At 40.7% G+C, this 17,382-nt stretch overlaps 1 protein-coding gene across 4 annotated transcripts in view; it reads right to left on the bottom strand.

Annotated features, from left to right (window-relative positions):
- Positions 1–17,382, bottom strand: part of MYO16 (myosin XVI) — a 579,449-nt gene that overhangs the window by 446,182 nt on the left and 115,885 nt on the right. For all 4 annotated transcript variants that reach the window (XM_037896729.2, XM_037896722.2, XM_043535412.1 and 1 more), the window contains exon 2: positions 5,538–5,801. In XM_037896729.2, coding sequence (XP_037752657.1) covers positions 5,538–5,763 — 226 coding nt within the window. In that variant the 5' untranslated portion in view covers positions 5,764–5,801. The remainder of the gene's footprint in view (positions 1–5,537; positions 5,802–17,382) is intronic.

Below are 17,382 nucleotides of genomic sequence, written 5' to 3'. Positions count from 1 at the left end.
GGTGAGGCCTCACCAATGTCGAATAGAGGGGAACAATCACGTCCCTCGATCTGCTCGCAATGCCCCTACTTATACATCCCAAAATGCCATTGGCCTTCTTGGCAACAACAGCACACTGTTGACTCATATCCAACTTCTCATCCACTATAACCCCTAAGTCCTTTTCTGCAGAACTGCTGCCGAGCCATTCGGTCCCTAGTCTGTAGCGGTGCATTGGATTCTTCCGTCCTAAGTGCAGGACTCTGAATTTGTCCTTGTTGAACCTCATCAGATTTCTTTTGGCCCAATTCTCCAACTTGTCTAGGTCCCTCTGTATCCTATCCCTACCCTCCAGCGTATCTACCACTCCTCCCAGTTTAGTGTCATCTGCAAACCTGCTGAGGGTGCAATCCACACCATCCTCCAGATCATTTATGAAGATATTGAACAAAACCGGCCCCAGGACCGACCCCTGGGGCACTCCACTTGATACCGGCTGCCAACTAGACATGGAGCCATTGATCATTACCCATTGAGCCCGACAATCTAGCCAGCTTTCTATCCACCTTATAGTCCATTCAATCAGCCCATACTTCTTTAACTTGCTGGCAAGAATACTGTGGGAGACCGTGTCAAAATCGGCAGGGTGGAGTTCACTAACACAAAAAGTAGTGATGTTTCATTGGCCAAGATCCTGCCTTAGAGCAGTTTTATGCCTAGTTACCCAAAGCCAGATTTCCCACAAAATCGAGGGTTCCCCCTGTGTACATTGCATTGGAGCTATGAAAGTGACAACAGCAGCTCCTTTGTTACACTCATTTGCAACCACCAGCTCAAGGGACTGCTCAGGTTCTCAAACATCAGACATCCTCATCAGCCAGAAATGTTCCCCTTTTGGCATTTGGATTTAAGAACAATTTAGAACAGCCCTCAGAATGCTGTCAGTTACACCAGGGATTGGACAAGTGCCAACAGAGCCCCAGTACTGGGCAGCACAAAAGTGGCTTAAAGCCCCCTGTGTATGTTTGCGCATATAGAATCATAGAAGTTCAGGACTGGAAGAGAGGTCATCTAGTCCAGTCCCCTGCACTCAACGCAGGACTACATAATAGCTAGACCATTCCTGACAGGTGTTTGTCTAACCTGTTCTTAAAAACCTCCAATGATGCAGATTCCACAACCTCCCTAGGCAATTTGTTCCAGTGCTTAACCACCACAACAGGAAGTTTTCCTAATGTCCAACCTAACCTCCCTTGCTGCAATTTAAGCCTATTGCTTCTTGTCCTAGCCTCAGAGGTAACGAGAACAATTTTTCTCCCTCCTCTTTGTAACCATCTTTATGTACTTGAAAACTGTTATCACATCCCCACTCAGTTTTCTCTTCTCCAGGCTAAAGAAACAAAATGTTTTCAATATTTCGTCATAGGTCATGTTTTCTAGACCTTCAATCATTTTTGTTGCTCTTCTCTGAACTTTCTCCAATTTGTCTACATCTTTCCTGAAATGTGGTGCTCAGAACTGGACACAATACTCCAGTTGAGGCCTTATCAGCTCAGAGTACAGCGTAAGGTTTACTTCTTCTGTCTCGCTTACAACACTCCTTCTAATACATCCCAGAATGATGTTTGCTTTTTCTGCAACAGTGTCACACTGTTGACTCATATTTAGCTTGTGATCCTCTATGACCCCAGATTCCTTTCTGCAGTACTCCTTCCTAAGCAGTCATTTACCATTCTGTATGTGTGCAATTGACAGCTCCTTCTTAAGTGTAGTACTTTGCATTTTTCCTTTTTGAATTTCATCCTATTAACTTCCCTCCAAAGCACTTCCAACCTCTCCCAGCTTGGTATCATCTGCAAACTTTATAAGTGTACTCTCTATACCATTATCTAAATCATTGATGAAGATCTTGAACAGACCCAGACCCAGAACTGATCCCTGAGGAACCCCACTTGATATGTCTTTCCAATTTGACAGTGAACCACTGATAACTACTCCCGGGGAACAGTTTTCCAACCAGTTATGCACTCACATTATCTGTATTTCCCTAGTTTTTTTATGAGAAGGTCACTTGAGACAATATCAAAAGCCTTACTAAAGTCAAGATATACCACATCTATTGCTTCCCCCTAACCACAAGACTTGTCAAAGAAAGTGATTAGCTATTTGTTCTTGACAAATCCATGCTGACTGTTACTTATCGCCTTACTATCTTGGCGTTGTTTGCAAATTGATTGCTTGATTATTTGCTCCATTATCTTTCCGGGTACTGAAGTTAAGGTGAGTGGTCTGTAATTCCCCAGGTTATCCTTATTTCCCATTTTATAGATTGGCACTATATTTGCCCTCTTGCATTCCTCTGGAATCTCTCCCATCTTCTATGAGTTTTCAAAGATAATTGCTAATGGCTCAGATATCTTCTCAACTTCTTGAGTATTCTAAGATGTATTTCATCAGGCCCTGATGACTTGAAGATATCTAACTTATCTAAGTAATTTTTAACTTGTTCTGTCCTTATTTTAGCCTCAGATCCTACCTCATTTTCACTGGCATTTGTTAGATGTCCAGTCACTAATAAAATTTGGTGAAAACTGAAACAAAAAAGTGAGCCTTGGTCTTCCTCTTACTTCTAATGTATTTGAAGAATGTTTTCTTGTGACCCTTTATGTCTCTGGCTAGTTTAATCTTGTTTTATGCCTTCGCCTTTATAATTATGTCCCTATATGCTTGTATTGCTTGTTTATATTCATCCTTTGTAATTTGATCTAGTTTCCACTTTTTGTAGGACTCTTCTTAGAGTTTCAGATCATTGAAGATCTCCTGGTTAAACCAGAGTGGTCTCTTACAATACTTTCTATCTTTCCTACACAGTGGAGTAGTTTGCTCTTGTACCCTTAATAATGTCTCTCTGAAACACTTCCAACTCTCTCGAACAGTTTTCCACCGAAGACTTGCTTCCCATTGGATCTTACTACCAACTCCTTCAGTTTATAAAGTCTGCCTTCTTGAAATCCATTTTCTTTATTGTGCTGTTTTTCTTCCTACCATTCCTTAGCATCATGAACTCTATCATTTCATGTTGTCTTTCACCTAAGCTGCCTTCTACTTTCAAATTCTCAACCAGTTCCTCCCTATTTGTCATAGAAACATAGAATCATACAATATCAGGGTTGGAAGGGACCTCAGGAGGTCACCTAGTCCAACCCCCTGCTCAAAGCAGGACCAATCCCCGACTAAATCATCCCAGACAGGGCTTTGTCAAGCCTGACCTTAACAACGTCTAAGGAAGGAGATTCCACCACCTCCCTAGGTAACACATTCCAGTGTTTCACCACCCTCCTAGTGAAAAAGTTTTTCCTAATATCCAACCTAAACCTCCCCCACTGCAACTTGAGACCATTACTCCTCGTTCTGTCACCCACTACCATTGAGAACAGTCTAGATCCATCCTCTTTGGAACCCTCTTTCAGGTAGCTGAAAGCAGCTATCAAATCCCCCCTCATTCTTCTCTGCTGCAGACTAAACAATCCCAGTTCCCTCAGTCTCTCCTCATAAGTCATGTGTTCCAGTCTCCTAATCATTTTTGTTGCCCTCCGCTGGACTCTTTCCAATTTTTCCACATCCTTCTTGTAGTGTGGGGCCCAAAACTGGACACAGTACTCCAGGTGAGGCCTCACCAATGTCGAATAGAGGGGAACGATCACGTCCCTCAATCTGCTGGCAATGCCCCTACTTATACATCCCAAAATGCCATTGGCCTTCTTGGCAACAACAGCATGCTGTTGACTCATATCCAGCTTCTCGTCCACTGTAACTCCTAGGTCCTTTTCTGCAGAACTGCTGCCGAGCCATTCGGTCCCTAGTCTGTAGCGGCGCATGGGATTCTTCTGTCCTAAGTGCAAGACTCTGAACTTGTCCTTGTTGAACCTCATCAGATTTCTTTTGGCCCAATCCTCTCATTTGTCTAGGGCCCTCTGTATCCTATCCCTACCCTCCAGTGTATCTACCTCTCCTCCCAGTTTAGTGTCATCTGCAAACTTGCTGCGGGTGCAATCCACACCATCCTCCAGATCATTAATGAAGATATTGAACAAAACCAGCCCGAGGACCGACCCTTGGGGCACTTCACTTGATACCGGCTGCCAACTAGACATGGAGCCATTGATCACTACCCACTGAGCCTGATAATCTATCCAACTTTCTATCCACCTTTGTCTCCAATGCATTCCAAGAACACGTTGGATAACCTGTGCCCTGCTGTATTATTTTCCCAACAGATGTCTGGATAGTTAAAGTCCCCCGTCACCACCTAGCACGCCTGTGCTTGGGATGATTTTGTTAGTTGTTTTAAACAAAAGCCTCATCAACTTCTTCCTTGGTAGGTGATCTGTAGTAGACCTCTACATGACATCATCCTTGTGTTTACCCCTTTTATCCTTACCCAGAGACTTCCAACAAATCTGCTTCCTATATCCACCTCAACCTTGGTCCAAAAGTATACAGTACATCTGTGTAATACAAGGCGACACTTCCTCCCTTTGTTCCCCTGCTTATCCTTCCTGAGCAACCTGTACTCTTCTATACCAATATTCTGGTCATGTGAACTATCCCCCAACAATGTCATAGTTGTAATCACTCACTAGGATTTCTAGTTTTTCCTGCTTATTACCCATACTTGCATTAGTTTACAAACATCTGCGTTACTATTTTGTTTCCCGCTCTTGTCTCTCCCTTTTCCCTGCTATGCCCATGCTCCCCCAGATTCTGACCCTTCTCCCAGGTCTCTGTGTTTTTGACTTACACGTTTGCACCTACACACAGGCACGTATACACTCCAGTTGTGCGGAGCACTCAAACACAGCTCAGGATCTGGGCAATTATGCTGTCAGGAGGTTACATCACATCACCAGCTCAGAGGATCCAGAAGCAGACAGAGCCAATGTTTTAATCTCAGTGTTTCATAAAGCCAAGTAACTGTACATAAATGCTGTCACATCACAACAATCACCACCATCACTTTGGGGTCAGGGTTCATCAAGCACTATGGCTAAAGTCCATCCTCTTAAGAATCACCAATTCCTAATAACCATTTAATTGCTCCCAGCCAGAACCACATCTTTGAAGGAAGCTTATTTATTTAAGAGCTTTGTTTAAATACAGGGGGAAAAAATCTCAAAGCATCACTAAACAACTGGGTGCAATTCTATGGCTGCAGTATGCAGGAAGTCAGACTACATGATCAAAATGTTCCTTCTGGCTTTAAAATCTATGATTCTGTAAACACCTTTATCCTACAGTGACATCCTAAGGCCTCCAAAGCACTATTTGCTTTCATCAAGGACATAAATTATATGCCATAATGCTTTATATTATATAATACACATTTACTCTATTGCATATTAATTGCAAAGTACATAGTACATTCTAGCTATAAATAGCTACTGTTATTTGAAATTAAGTCTAAAATAATGCCCCAAGAGACAAAGTAGTTGCTACTCTGAAACTTTTAGCCACACAAAGGAATAAACCATGAGAGTACTGCTAAATGCCTGTGGTACCTTCTTTGTCATCATGATGTATGATTGCATCCTGTATCATAACAGCGAGGTTGAAATGAACTCGGTGATTCTTTCCATGTTTCAATTTTTTCACATGTCCTTCCTGTTTCTGAAAAGCTTTTTCTCTTTCATAATACGCCTTTATTTGATCACAGCGCATACGCTTCACCAACCGCTGACGCTGGCCTAAAGGGAGGGACTCCAGCAAGCACTGGTCAATTTCCATGTCATGTGTTCGAAAAACATTACATAGCTGGAAACAGCCTACAAGAAATGAAAGATAAACAAATTAAGGTCAGAAAACACTGAGTTTTCAATGTTTAATGAAATTCCCACCAAACTTCTTGGGGTTCCTATTTAACTCTTTAGAAGTATGTATTATGTAAGCTTCACCTATTTGAGAAGCACCTGTTTTGCTATCATCTGCTTTATGGAAACACATAATTAATTCCATCCATGTTAAAAGTATTTTCACTTTAAATGGATGCTTTAAAATGCATAAACACAAAAATTAATAGAAAGAGGTCTGAGAGTTCAAATATGTGAGACAGATGAGACATAAATAATTCAATGTAATACGAGTGGTTATCATTTGCCTACAAACAAGACAATATTATATAGTGAAATGCCAGTCTGATGTTTGTGCCTCCATCTTTGCATTTTCATCTTGCTTTGGGTTAGCAAATTCCTGTTACTCAGTGAGAAGAAAAAACAAAATATTATAACTATAGTGATTTCATTAGCATGATATGGGTACTCAGGCAAATGTCTAGCTATTAAAACCAGAAAAACCATTATAGATTCATAACTATGTGAACGAGGTTTTTTTTGCATTGTATTTAGCTCTCCAAGTGGAATCTTCTGATAAAGTTAGATAGCAGGAACTGAAGAAGAAACAAACTGAAAATGTAACTATGTTTCGGTCAGTCATTCACTATGCACTCTGAAGTAGGATTCCTTCCCCCGCTCCCCAAGGTTAAATCTGCCATTTTTACCAGACGGTAAAGTTGGGAGGGATAGTAAAGTAACCCATGCTTACCCAATGCTGCTCTCTGTCCCACTCTAGCGGCCAGCCCCCATAGAAGTTTGTATGTCTGCCAGTGGCTTTGGATTAACAAGGCTTGTTTAGCTCTGGCAGCAAAGGCTCGCAGTTTTAAGTCAGTGATCCCCAAACTTTTTACCTTACACTCCCCCCTTTACTCCTGTCTGTGCCTCCTCTCCCCCAGGGCTAGGAGCAGGGCTGTGGCTCCAGGACGGGGAGGATGTGGACAGGGGCAAGGGGGCCAAGACTGGGGCCAGAGCCGGAGCCAGGGCTAGGAGTGGAGCTGGGTGGCACTCCCTCCCCAGCCCCACCCTCCTGAATGTTCCTCTGTGCCCCCATAGGGGGGTCACGCCCCACAGTTTGGGGACTTCTGTTTTAAGTCCAGAGTTCAGTCCCTATTGCTGACAACCAGCCCAGGTGCATACCATTACAGAAACATCAAGCATAAAAAAGTACTTTTTAGCATTCTTATTGATAAGTGTTTGCTCACTTGTGTTAGCAGTCATTTCAGCTAAAACGGAATGGTATAACAGTGCTTGGCATTTAGCTGCCAAATATCAGAAAGCAAAAAGAATAAAATATAGCTGCACGAGGAGACAGTTGGGAGTGAACATCAGTTGGCAAACTGAAATCTTCATCAACATTTGAAATATTTATTGAATGTTTAAGATGGAAAGAAGCTGGAAACAAAGTGGGACACAAAATTTTCAAAAGCATTACTACTCTTGTTTTCCTCAGTTTTTCACTTGCCTAACTTCAGACCCCTTGTGCTAAAACTTTAACTTGGCCTGCAATAGAAGAAATAAGATACAGCAGGGAAAAGAATCAGTGCTGAATATCATGCTCTAATGCTAGTCAGATGAGACAAAGAATTATTGTCCCTCCACCACACACACACACTAAACATCAGAACTATTCCAGCTGGTTGATATCCCAGTGATTATGATTGGTTCTGACTGAATATAAGTTTAAGATTTTCTTGTTGTGTATTTTGTCTCTGCTTCATATAAAGAATCTATCTAATTTGGACCAGATGGTTGCTTCCATGAGGACAAGTGCAGTATCTTTTCCTATTGAGTTTCAGATCATTTTGCTGAGAGGGGTTCCAGAGGCCTCTGGGGAACTATGGAATATAACCTGTGATTTAGATCTGTGCCCTTCTTTGCTGATTAAATCTAGCAGCAAGATTCCGAGGAAGACTTCAGCAGGTGTAAACTATCATAGCTTCATTGCATCACTTGAACTATGACAATTTACACCAGCCGAGGATCTACCCATCTGAGTTCAAGTGGCAGAGATAGTCATCTCAGTCCAAGATAAAACCTATGTTGGTTGGCTCAGGGAAAAAACTGACAGAGTGGTATGCCTGATGGATCTTGTTTAACCTTTTGAAAGAAAGTAAGTAAATCTAGAAGTTCTCTTTGATCCCTTACTGTTTTTAGATGGCAAAGTGACAAGGGTAGACTAGAGTGGCCTCCTCTACTCCATTTCCATTTAGCAAAGAGATTGATAACTGGATGGATAATTGCAATGTCCTTGTCATTTCCAGACAAGATTACTCCAGTACAATGGGGTGTAAAAGCACGGACCATCCACAAGTGCCCTTTTGCAGCCAGGTGTGGCACTTCAAGTGTGCCCCATATTAATTTCTCCAGTCTGGGGAAGCAATAGGTTCACTTTACCTGCCTGGGGCAAGCAGAAGTCAACACACACTAACAAAATAGTATTTTGGAATCTTCAGGGAATTTAAGGGAAGATTTAAGAAGTTTCTACTCAGTCTGTGCTAACTGTGATAACCTAGCCAAATTTGAGCAAATTTTCACAAAACCACATACCTGACACAAAAAGCCACTCTCTTGTCACATTTTGAGTCCCCACACCAAAGCAGGAGGGTGCAAAGCAACCATAATTGGAAGTGCCAGGAAGATGTGAACTACTGTGTCAAGGTTCCTTCCCCACTCTGAACTCTAGATGTGGGGACCTGCATGAAAGACCACCTAAGTTTATTCTTACCAGCTTAGGTTAAAAACTTCCTCAAGGTACAAACTTTGCCTTGTCCTTGAACCCTATGCTGCCACCACCAAGCGTGTTAAACAAAGAACAGGGAAAGAGCCCACTTGGAGAAGTCTTCCCCCCGAAAATATACCTCCCAAGCCCTACACCCCATTTCCTGGGGAAGGCTTGATAAAAATCCTCACCAATTTGCATAGGTGAACACAGGCCCAAATCCTTGGATCTTAAGAACAATGAAAAAGCAATCAGGATCTTAAAAGAAGAATTTTAATTAAAGAAAAAGTAAAAGAATCACCTCTGTAAAATCAGGATGATAAATATATTACAGGGTAATCAGATTCAAAACATAGAGAATCCCTCTAGGCAAAACCTTAAGTTTCAAAAAGACACAAAAACAGGAATATACATTCCATTCAGCACAGCTTATTTACCAGCCATTTAAACAAAAGGAAATCTAACGCATTCCTAGCTAGATTACTTACTAACAAGTTCTAATACTCCAATACTACTGTTCTGTTCCTGGCAAAAGCATCAGACAGACAAACAGACTCTTTGTCCCCCCCTCCAGCTTTGAAAGTATCCTGTCTCCTCATTGGTCATTTTGGTCACGTGCCAGCGAGGTTATCTTAGCTTCTTAACCCTTTTCAGGTGAAAGAGTTTTGCCTCCGTTCAGGAGGTATTTTATAATTCTGTATACAGAAAGGTGGTTACCCTTCCCTTTATATTTATGACATACCGTGAGTAACTGTATGTGAGCTGGGAATCACACCCCTAGCTTGCAGTGTAGACATACCCCAAGAAAACAAGTGACATACGAAGGGCAGGGAGACAGGGAAACACTCAAATATATATAATTTTCATTTCATATATACACACACAGAGTTATTTTAACTAGAGAAAGTAAGTCAACTACTCCCACCTGTCCCCCTCTACCTACCCATCATTAATTGGCTGATGTCATTTAAGCATCACAGCAGAGAGGGGCTTTCAGAAGGGATTTGAAGCAGGGGAGTATAGGGGCCTTATAGATCAATTCACATACATTATGTAATTTGTTGCCGATCTAAATAATCAGACAAGAAAATATCTGAAATAAAGATAAGCTACAGTTTGTTGCAGTGGTTTGATAAGGTCATCATGACTGTCACTAGAAGATTGTACATTAAGAACGTGCTGACAATATTGCCTGCTATCAAATCCTTTTAGAAAAGCTTATTAGGTATGATTTATTTACTCAGATGCACTATGCCAAAGTCTCTAGAGTGCAGGATGGCTTTCAGTGTGTACCCATCATGTAAGTACTATATGTCCCTTTTGAATCTATAAGTGTGAAAAACCACCTAGAAATATGAAAGGCCAACAAAAGGCCAAAATTATATTATTTTATATCTGTTAGAAACTAAAACAGGACAAAGAAAGCCACAGTTATTCTAAAGCAATTTCAGTGGTATTCACTATTATAGAACTACTTCACCGGACATGGGACCAAATAAAACCCTTATTAAGAGTGCGATTATGACTACAAAATAAGCTGTTGATATAATTGTAGCAATTTGCTCACAAAAGCCTGAGTACCAATTTTAAACACAAATTATTGGCATGATCATGTACAAACAAAAAATTCCTGAGTAAATAGGATTGCATTGCACATTTGTCCTCAAGCACAACAGAACACAGTTTCCCACTGGTGTTTGTACCTTCTACATCCAGATTTTCACCTCATTTCACAAATTTGCTACTGTGAGCCACAGAAACAAATGCTGTCCTGATCTGGGAATAATGCTTTTTACTGCATACATAAGATAGCAAAGTTGCCTCCCCATGCGCCCCAAATAAAAACCTTTGGAATAAATTTCTGATTACACTAACAAGAATCTGAATTTTGTTCTGACACAAGGCAAGAATGCAATATGTTGAAAACTACAAAGGCAACTGAAAACATTAGTCTTTAACTTGCAAACACTGACATGTTTATCTTTACTATTAAAGTCAGGGGGACTAGTCGCCTTAATGGGAGAAAAGTTAAGCATTTTGGTAAATGTTGGCAGGACTGGAGGCTTAAGATACAAATTGACAATAGTCTGTGTTTATATTGGAAAATGTTACAATATTTTAAGAAAGACTGTCTTTTAAACATACACCATAAGTCAGAAAAAAAGTATATACAGTCAGTAATGTACCAGGAATGCCTGTTATTTGGAATGAATCTAAACTTAATTTTTCTAAGCAGACTTTGGGAAAAATCCAATTACTCGTGAAACGTATACCCAGTGGTAAATTCAAGAAAAGGAAAAAAAACAGTAATTTTAACTTTGAGGACTGAATCATCTGTTGTATAATGTAAAATGTACACAGGGAAAAGTGTAGATTGTATAAAGATAATACAAGAATTATTAAATAAGGATTTATAGGTGCAATTATTATCGGTAAAATTTACAAAGCCTTGCTTTCTCTCTGATTGTTTTTTGTTGTAAGCATTGCTTTGTTATCCTCTGTTATATCTGCACATTTTGAAATTCCTAAATTATAGCCAATCAGCAATAGACAGTTCTTCTTAATAAATCCACCCACTCTGGCAGTGGCTTTGAAATGAGAAGAAAAGTGGGTGCAGCTGTTGATTAGACAAAGGTGACTTTCTTTTACATTGTTTGCACTGTTTTTGTATCTGTGTTGGTCCCAGGATATGAGAGACACAACGTAGGTGAGGTAATATCTTTTAGTGGCCCAACATCAGTTGCTGTAAGGGACTAGCTTCCAAGCTTCTCAGAGCTCTTCTTCATGTCTGGGGAAGGTAATCAGAGTGTCTAAGCTAAATACAAATTGGAACAGATTGTTAAGCAGGAGGGGCTCACTCATGCTGTAGGAGACCACTTAAAATTAAGTGGGCAGTTGAGGGATAGATTGTTAAGCATAGAAGGTTCCCTCCCCATTCCTGGGAGTTAGGAGAGCTCCTATTCCACATGATGTCTCCAGAGAATGTCATGAGCCATTGGGGCCATGTGTTGTGTCTATGGAGTGGTTGGGGAGGGAATTCACCCATCTTTCTTGCCCCCAAGTAGTATCTGCTTGTGGGGGGAAGTTGGACCAATGGGGCTACATATGGGGCAGAGGGGGTGCCCAGTTCAGCTCTCTCTTCCTGCCCCATGTGGTGCACACAGAGTGGGGCATGGATCACTGGGGCTATATGCTAGGTCCCCCTGCCATTGCTACAGCTGCTCAGGAAACTCCCAGGTCTTCCAGTATAGTGTGTGCTGCTGCTAATTTGGCAGTGCTGCTAGCCCAGTTTCAGAATACTTTGTCTAGTTATTATTTTGTCAGGTTGCCAAAATTTTCCTCAGAAATGCAAGCAAGAGAAGAAAAATTGTGATGTTGACAGTTCATATCTTAGCAAAAGCTGAATGGATTTCATTGAACAAAGACAAGACACTTTCACAGCTTTAGGGCTATCCCTTTGCCAGATTCCTAGGTGTGCCGCTAACAATGGATATGGGAAAGCTTCAAAAAGAAAAGGTCACAAGAATCTATATAATGGTAAGTGTTGGGCAACTTAAATATAGGGGCCCTATCAGGTTCACCCAAAATACATGGGTCAGAAGTTTCAAAATTGGGAGCCTAAAATTAAACACCTAAATCCATATCTCGGCAACTAAATGAAAGTGGCCTGATTTTCAGAGGGGTCAAGCCCCTGCAACTTCCACTGATTTCAATGTTCTGTCAACAATAGTTTATCATTCATTTAAAAAAATAGCAACTAATCAAACCTAGACTTCTATATTGCAATAAATTTGGGGGAATATAATATTACCAATGTATACCCAAAATGTGACTAGCTAAATGCTTAAGACGGATGTGAGAAAATCCTGAGTTAATCAATAAATGACATTGTAAGTACTGGATCAGCTCTGCAACGGGTATAAATCAGTGTGGCTCCTTCAAGTTCAATGTGCTAATTCACAGCAGCTGCCCCCTTGGTAATTAATATAGGTCGGTGATGATCCTTGTTAGAGAACAGATTCTGATCATAAGATTAACAAACTCACCTTTTCAGCAATGTACATAATTGCTACACATGGTTACTTCACTCCATACATTTGCTGCAGCAGTGGTTTGCTGCTACCAAAAAGAAATTATTAAAAGTTCATTTATCATTGTTGCTGCAGCTGAAGTGAGTTTAGCTGCTGCAGGAGAAATCAGTAATATGTATGCAACAGCCCAACTGAAGTTGCAGTGCCTGCACTGTAAAAATAATTCCTGTGATTATAGGTGCCCTCTTTATAAATCAAAAGTTATCATACATCATCTTCATATCCTTTCAGTTTGAAAAAAAGTGCTTCTTAGCAACAGAAGCGGCAAGATTAGTATAAGTCCATCTCAAATGGCAAAGTTAAAGTGAGTATCAAAATACTTGTATTTAAAAATCTTTTGGTCAGTCTAGGGAAAATTACTTACAAGTTCAAGAGCAATTCTGTTGCATCTGTTAGGCTTTTGCTGAAGCATACTGCTCTTAACCACTCACCTCGCTTCAACAGCTGAAGTATTTTGGTGAGGTCAGAGCATTGTGTTCAGTTTAGTCAGATGTCTTTATTCCTTTTTCAAAGCAGATGAACAAGGAGTTATAAATATAAGTGTTATTTACCTTCATGTAAAGAATTCAATTAAGCCATGTCTTCGGAGCAATACATTGCGTCTCAGCAAAGAAGTTGATCTGGCTCTTCTGTCCTTGGTTCTACAGAGCTCTTGTAGATGCAATTACAAAGTTAGACCCCTTCAATGACTTAATATACAAAGCTTCCTGATTTTCTGCCGAACACATTTCTCTGCCTTTGCTGAAGAGGAATACTGAGCATGGTCAAGCGACCATCCCCTTATAAAACCTTACTCCTGTATGCTTGTCTTTAGAAGCCCTTTGATGTGACTAGACTGGTAAGCAGGAGCTGTAATCAATTTCCAGCTTGATACCAAGGAAAATAGTACTTATCGGACACTATTAATCAACTCTACCGGCTCTCTAATAGACTCTATTATCTATCTATCAGTGATTCAGTGATGCTACTACAACATTTTATAACAATGTATTACTTTTAAATTACCAAGTCAACCATTTGGGTTCTACCTTTGTAGAAGGAAATCTGAATAATAAAGAACCCAATATAATGGTGGGCTCTATTCTCTCATTTATGAGCTATGTCACGTAACCCACTGGAACATATGGATCTTGTGTGTCTTAGGTAAGAATCATTAACTGTCTACTAGCCAATCCAACAAAAACAGTGCAATGATATACTCATGCACTGGCCTTAAATGCAGTGAACTATGGATTTTAAATATGTGCAAAGGATTCTCTATGGGAATGAGTGTATACACATGTACATATATGTTTTAAAATATATATGTATATGCAGATATACACACATACGATATGGAAACAGGAGGAGGTCTAAATTCAAATAGTTTGTTTCACATGCTGCCTTTGCTAAAATAGGAAGCCCTATTACAGTGGGCAGTGCTCAGAGCTGCATGAATGCATGGGAAAGGAATGGGCACAATCTGCTCATGCTGATGCTTCTTGATCCGATGACTGGAAAGCTGCTGTCTCCACATGCTCTCTGCTGCTGTTGTCCTTGCACAGTCTCTTAGATGATGACACAAGGGCACACTCTGGATTCTCAGAATAAGCATAATCAATCTCAAGTGCTCTGTCCCCCCCAATACAAAAACCCCTACAAAAGGGAAACAAGCCCCATGGATTGTTTGATGGCATTGGAGTTTCTAATAGAAAGCTATTCCATAGTTGACCAGTGACAGCATAAAGAGGTACTAGACCATTGGTCTCTCACCCTACACCTAACCTGTGTAACTGGGCTTTGTGTAAGAGACAAAGCTGGATGGAATTCAGCACCCAGTCCACCGGCACCCTCAAGATTATAATGTAGCCCCCTGTGTCAGTGCTCTTCCAGACTATAACTTCTGCCCCTCTGGTCCCTTATGCAGGGGGTGTTGGGCGATTGGATTGGTTAAATTAGGGATCCTGTAGTACCCCAAGCACATCTCCAACAGCCCAAATCTAATTAGTCTATTTGGGACAAGGGCAGAAGCCTCTTAAGGTATCTCTACACTGGCACTGTAAACCCAGCTAATGGACCTGGGAATCACAGCCATGCTAACGTGTCCATACTTCACTACACAGACCTTCTGACTCAGGTCTGCAGCTTGACCTTCATCCACACTGCAAAATGATAGGACTTGGACCCAGTCACAGCAGGACTCAGGGTCTAACCTATCTCTCAGCAGGCTCCTAGGACTTGGATCCTGAGGAATTCCTGACCCAAGTCAGAATGTTGTGTATGTGGATGGAAGGGAGGCTTGGGCTCAAACCTTAGCAGGTATGGGGTGCAGAATAGATATAGCCCTAAACCACAAGCAAAAGCAATGAGGGCCGCACCACCAGTGTCCCTGCCCCTCTCCCCCATCAGTGAGATTAAAGTGGTGTAGTGTACTGTACTGCAGGTCAATAAATTTCACCCAGAGAGGAGGGAATTTTAGGAGTAATTATCGGCTAAACTATCTGAAGGGAGTTTAATGGGCATTAATCTAATTCCCATTGGACAGGTATCTGAATGACAAAAAAACACCAACATCCCTTCTTGCCAGATTTATATCCATATTTACAGTGCTCAGATACCAGTGGTAAACATGGTATATCAATAGACAATACAGTGACCAGATGTCCTGATATTAGGGGCTTTGTCTGATATAGGCAACCTATTACTTCCCCCCCATCCCGATTTTTCACATTTGCTATCTGGTCACCCAGACAAACCAGCAGGCAGAGAAAAACCAGTAAAGAAGAAAAACCTAGCTGATCTCAAAAGGAAAAGATGTTTGTGCCTAAAAGAGATAGAAAATTTTTAAAAGAACAGTACATTCATAATTAAACATTAACACCGTCGGAGTGTTCAAGGTATAACGACTTCAAGTTATTTGATCAGAAAACAATGGTCAGGTGAACTGCATTAACCTTGGCAGTTTAATTTTTCTCCTCACTTTTTTTCAAATGTTGGTTTAAAAAAAATGGTTAAAATAAAGAACGTGAGCTGACTGAGGTAGATTTTCATCTTTTATAGCTTTCTTCAGTTACTCTTGGGCAAGTGTACCCTGTCACAAAAGTGAACTGGATTCTAGGAGGTAAGTAGTGGACATTACATGCATAATTTGTTAGATTAGCACATCAACGTTTGCTATGACTTTCAAAGCCTCTGCTGAAACATGGTTTTGGAAGCTCTGGCTGGATTTTAATGTTTTAAATACCTCTAAAAATAATTAGATCACCAGCAAATAAAAATTAAGAAGCTTGAAGCCTGAAGTTCCAGTGGAAGCACAGAGGGTCTGGGCTTGCAGTAAGAAATCTTAAAGGATAAGAAAGAAGGGGGAAAGTGACTGCTAGGAAGTTTCTACTTTTAACCTACGCAGTTATCAGCTAGATCTCTGGTCTTTTTTGTTGTTGTTGTTGTTATGTTGGTCAACCCTGGGAAAACTATGACGTTTCAACTAAACTGAATATACGGAATATTTTCTAGCATTCAGTAAATAGAAAAGACTTAACACATTCATTTGTAATGCACACTGTCAGATGCAGAAAAACAGATCCCTCATGCAGAAATATTCCCAGGCATTTCAGAACGTTACATATGAATGGTTTGTAACAGAGGCTGAAGACAGTCAGAACTCACATATGTAATCAGGCTAAAACACTGAGATAGGTGGCTGCCATGGGTGAATTTGTAACTTTGAAGGATGAATTAATATGCATGGTGATGGGAACCAGAAATATTGTTGCTGGGCTAAGATGCTGAGTGAACCCACACTAAAGTAAGGAAATTGAAAAAGTTGAATCAAGAAGGGGAAATGCTGCCCAGCAAGAGGCAGAAACAGTACCTGCTTCCCAGCAAAGAAACAATGGAGCAAACAAAAACACACAGGAGAGATCAAAATCAGCACAGAAGCATTTCATCATAGAGCTTCTCAGATGCCACTATTAAGACAGCAAGCATGGTAGGGATCAAGAGAAGTGTCCAGGACACGGAAAGAGCTGCAGAAAATATAAGGAGGAGGAGAAGGAAAAAAGAAACATTTTTTTTACAGAAGCCTGCAAGCAGCAAAATAAGGCACATATGGTTGAAGACAAAGAAGATTTTCAGTATCACACATCACATAAGAGCAGAGAAAACTAAAAGGAAGACTGTGGTTCTGAATTCTGAACATGAAGACTGGCAAGCACCCAGGAAAGGAAACCCTGTGCCAAATGGATTATGGTTCTATATGCAATCTAATCTTTTAGAGAGATTATTGCAAAGTAAGATGAGTATCAATACAAAAGCCTAGTTAACAGTACAGTCGACATAGGCAAAAATTCTATGACAGTTCTAATATACAAGCCTGATGCACAGAATGGATAAGACAGAGTCTGTTAGGGACAAAGTCACTTTAGGGGAAAAAGATACTAGAGGTTCCCATGACATAGTGCTTGGGGTGTGCTACAGCCCACCGGGATATTTGGATATGGATAGAGACCTCTTTAATGTTTTAAATTAAATAAATACTAATGGGAATTCTGTGATTATGGGATACTTTAACTTCCCAGATTATAGGACAAGTGTTACTAATAATAGTAGGGCCCAGATCTTCCTGAATGTGATAGCTGACAAATTGCTTCACCAAATAGTTGCTGATCCAACAAGAGATGATGCCATTTTAGATTTGGTATCGATGAGTAGTTTTCACTAGTGAGGA

The sequence above is a fragment of the Chelonia mydas genome, chromosome 1 (genome assembly GCF_015237465.2).
Source record: "Chelonia mydas isolate rCheMyd1 chromosome 1, rCheMyd1.pri.v2, whole genome shotgun sequence".
Taxonomy (NCBI): Eukaryota; Metazoa; Chordata; order Testudines; family Cheloniidae; genus Chelonia; species Chelonia mydas.
The sequence above is the reverse complement of the archived record's forward strand: the minus strand, read 5'-3'. Positions and strand labels throughout refer to the sequence as shown.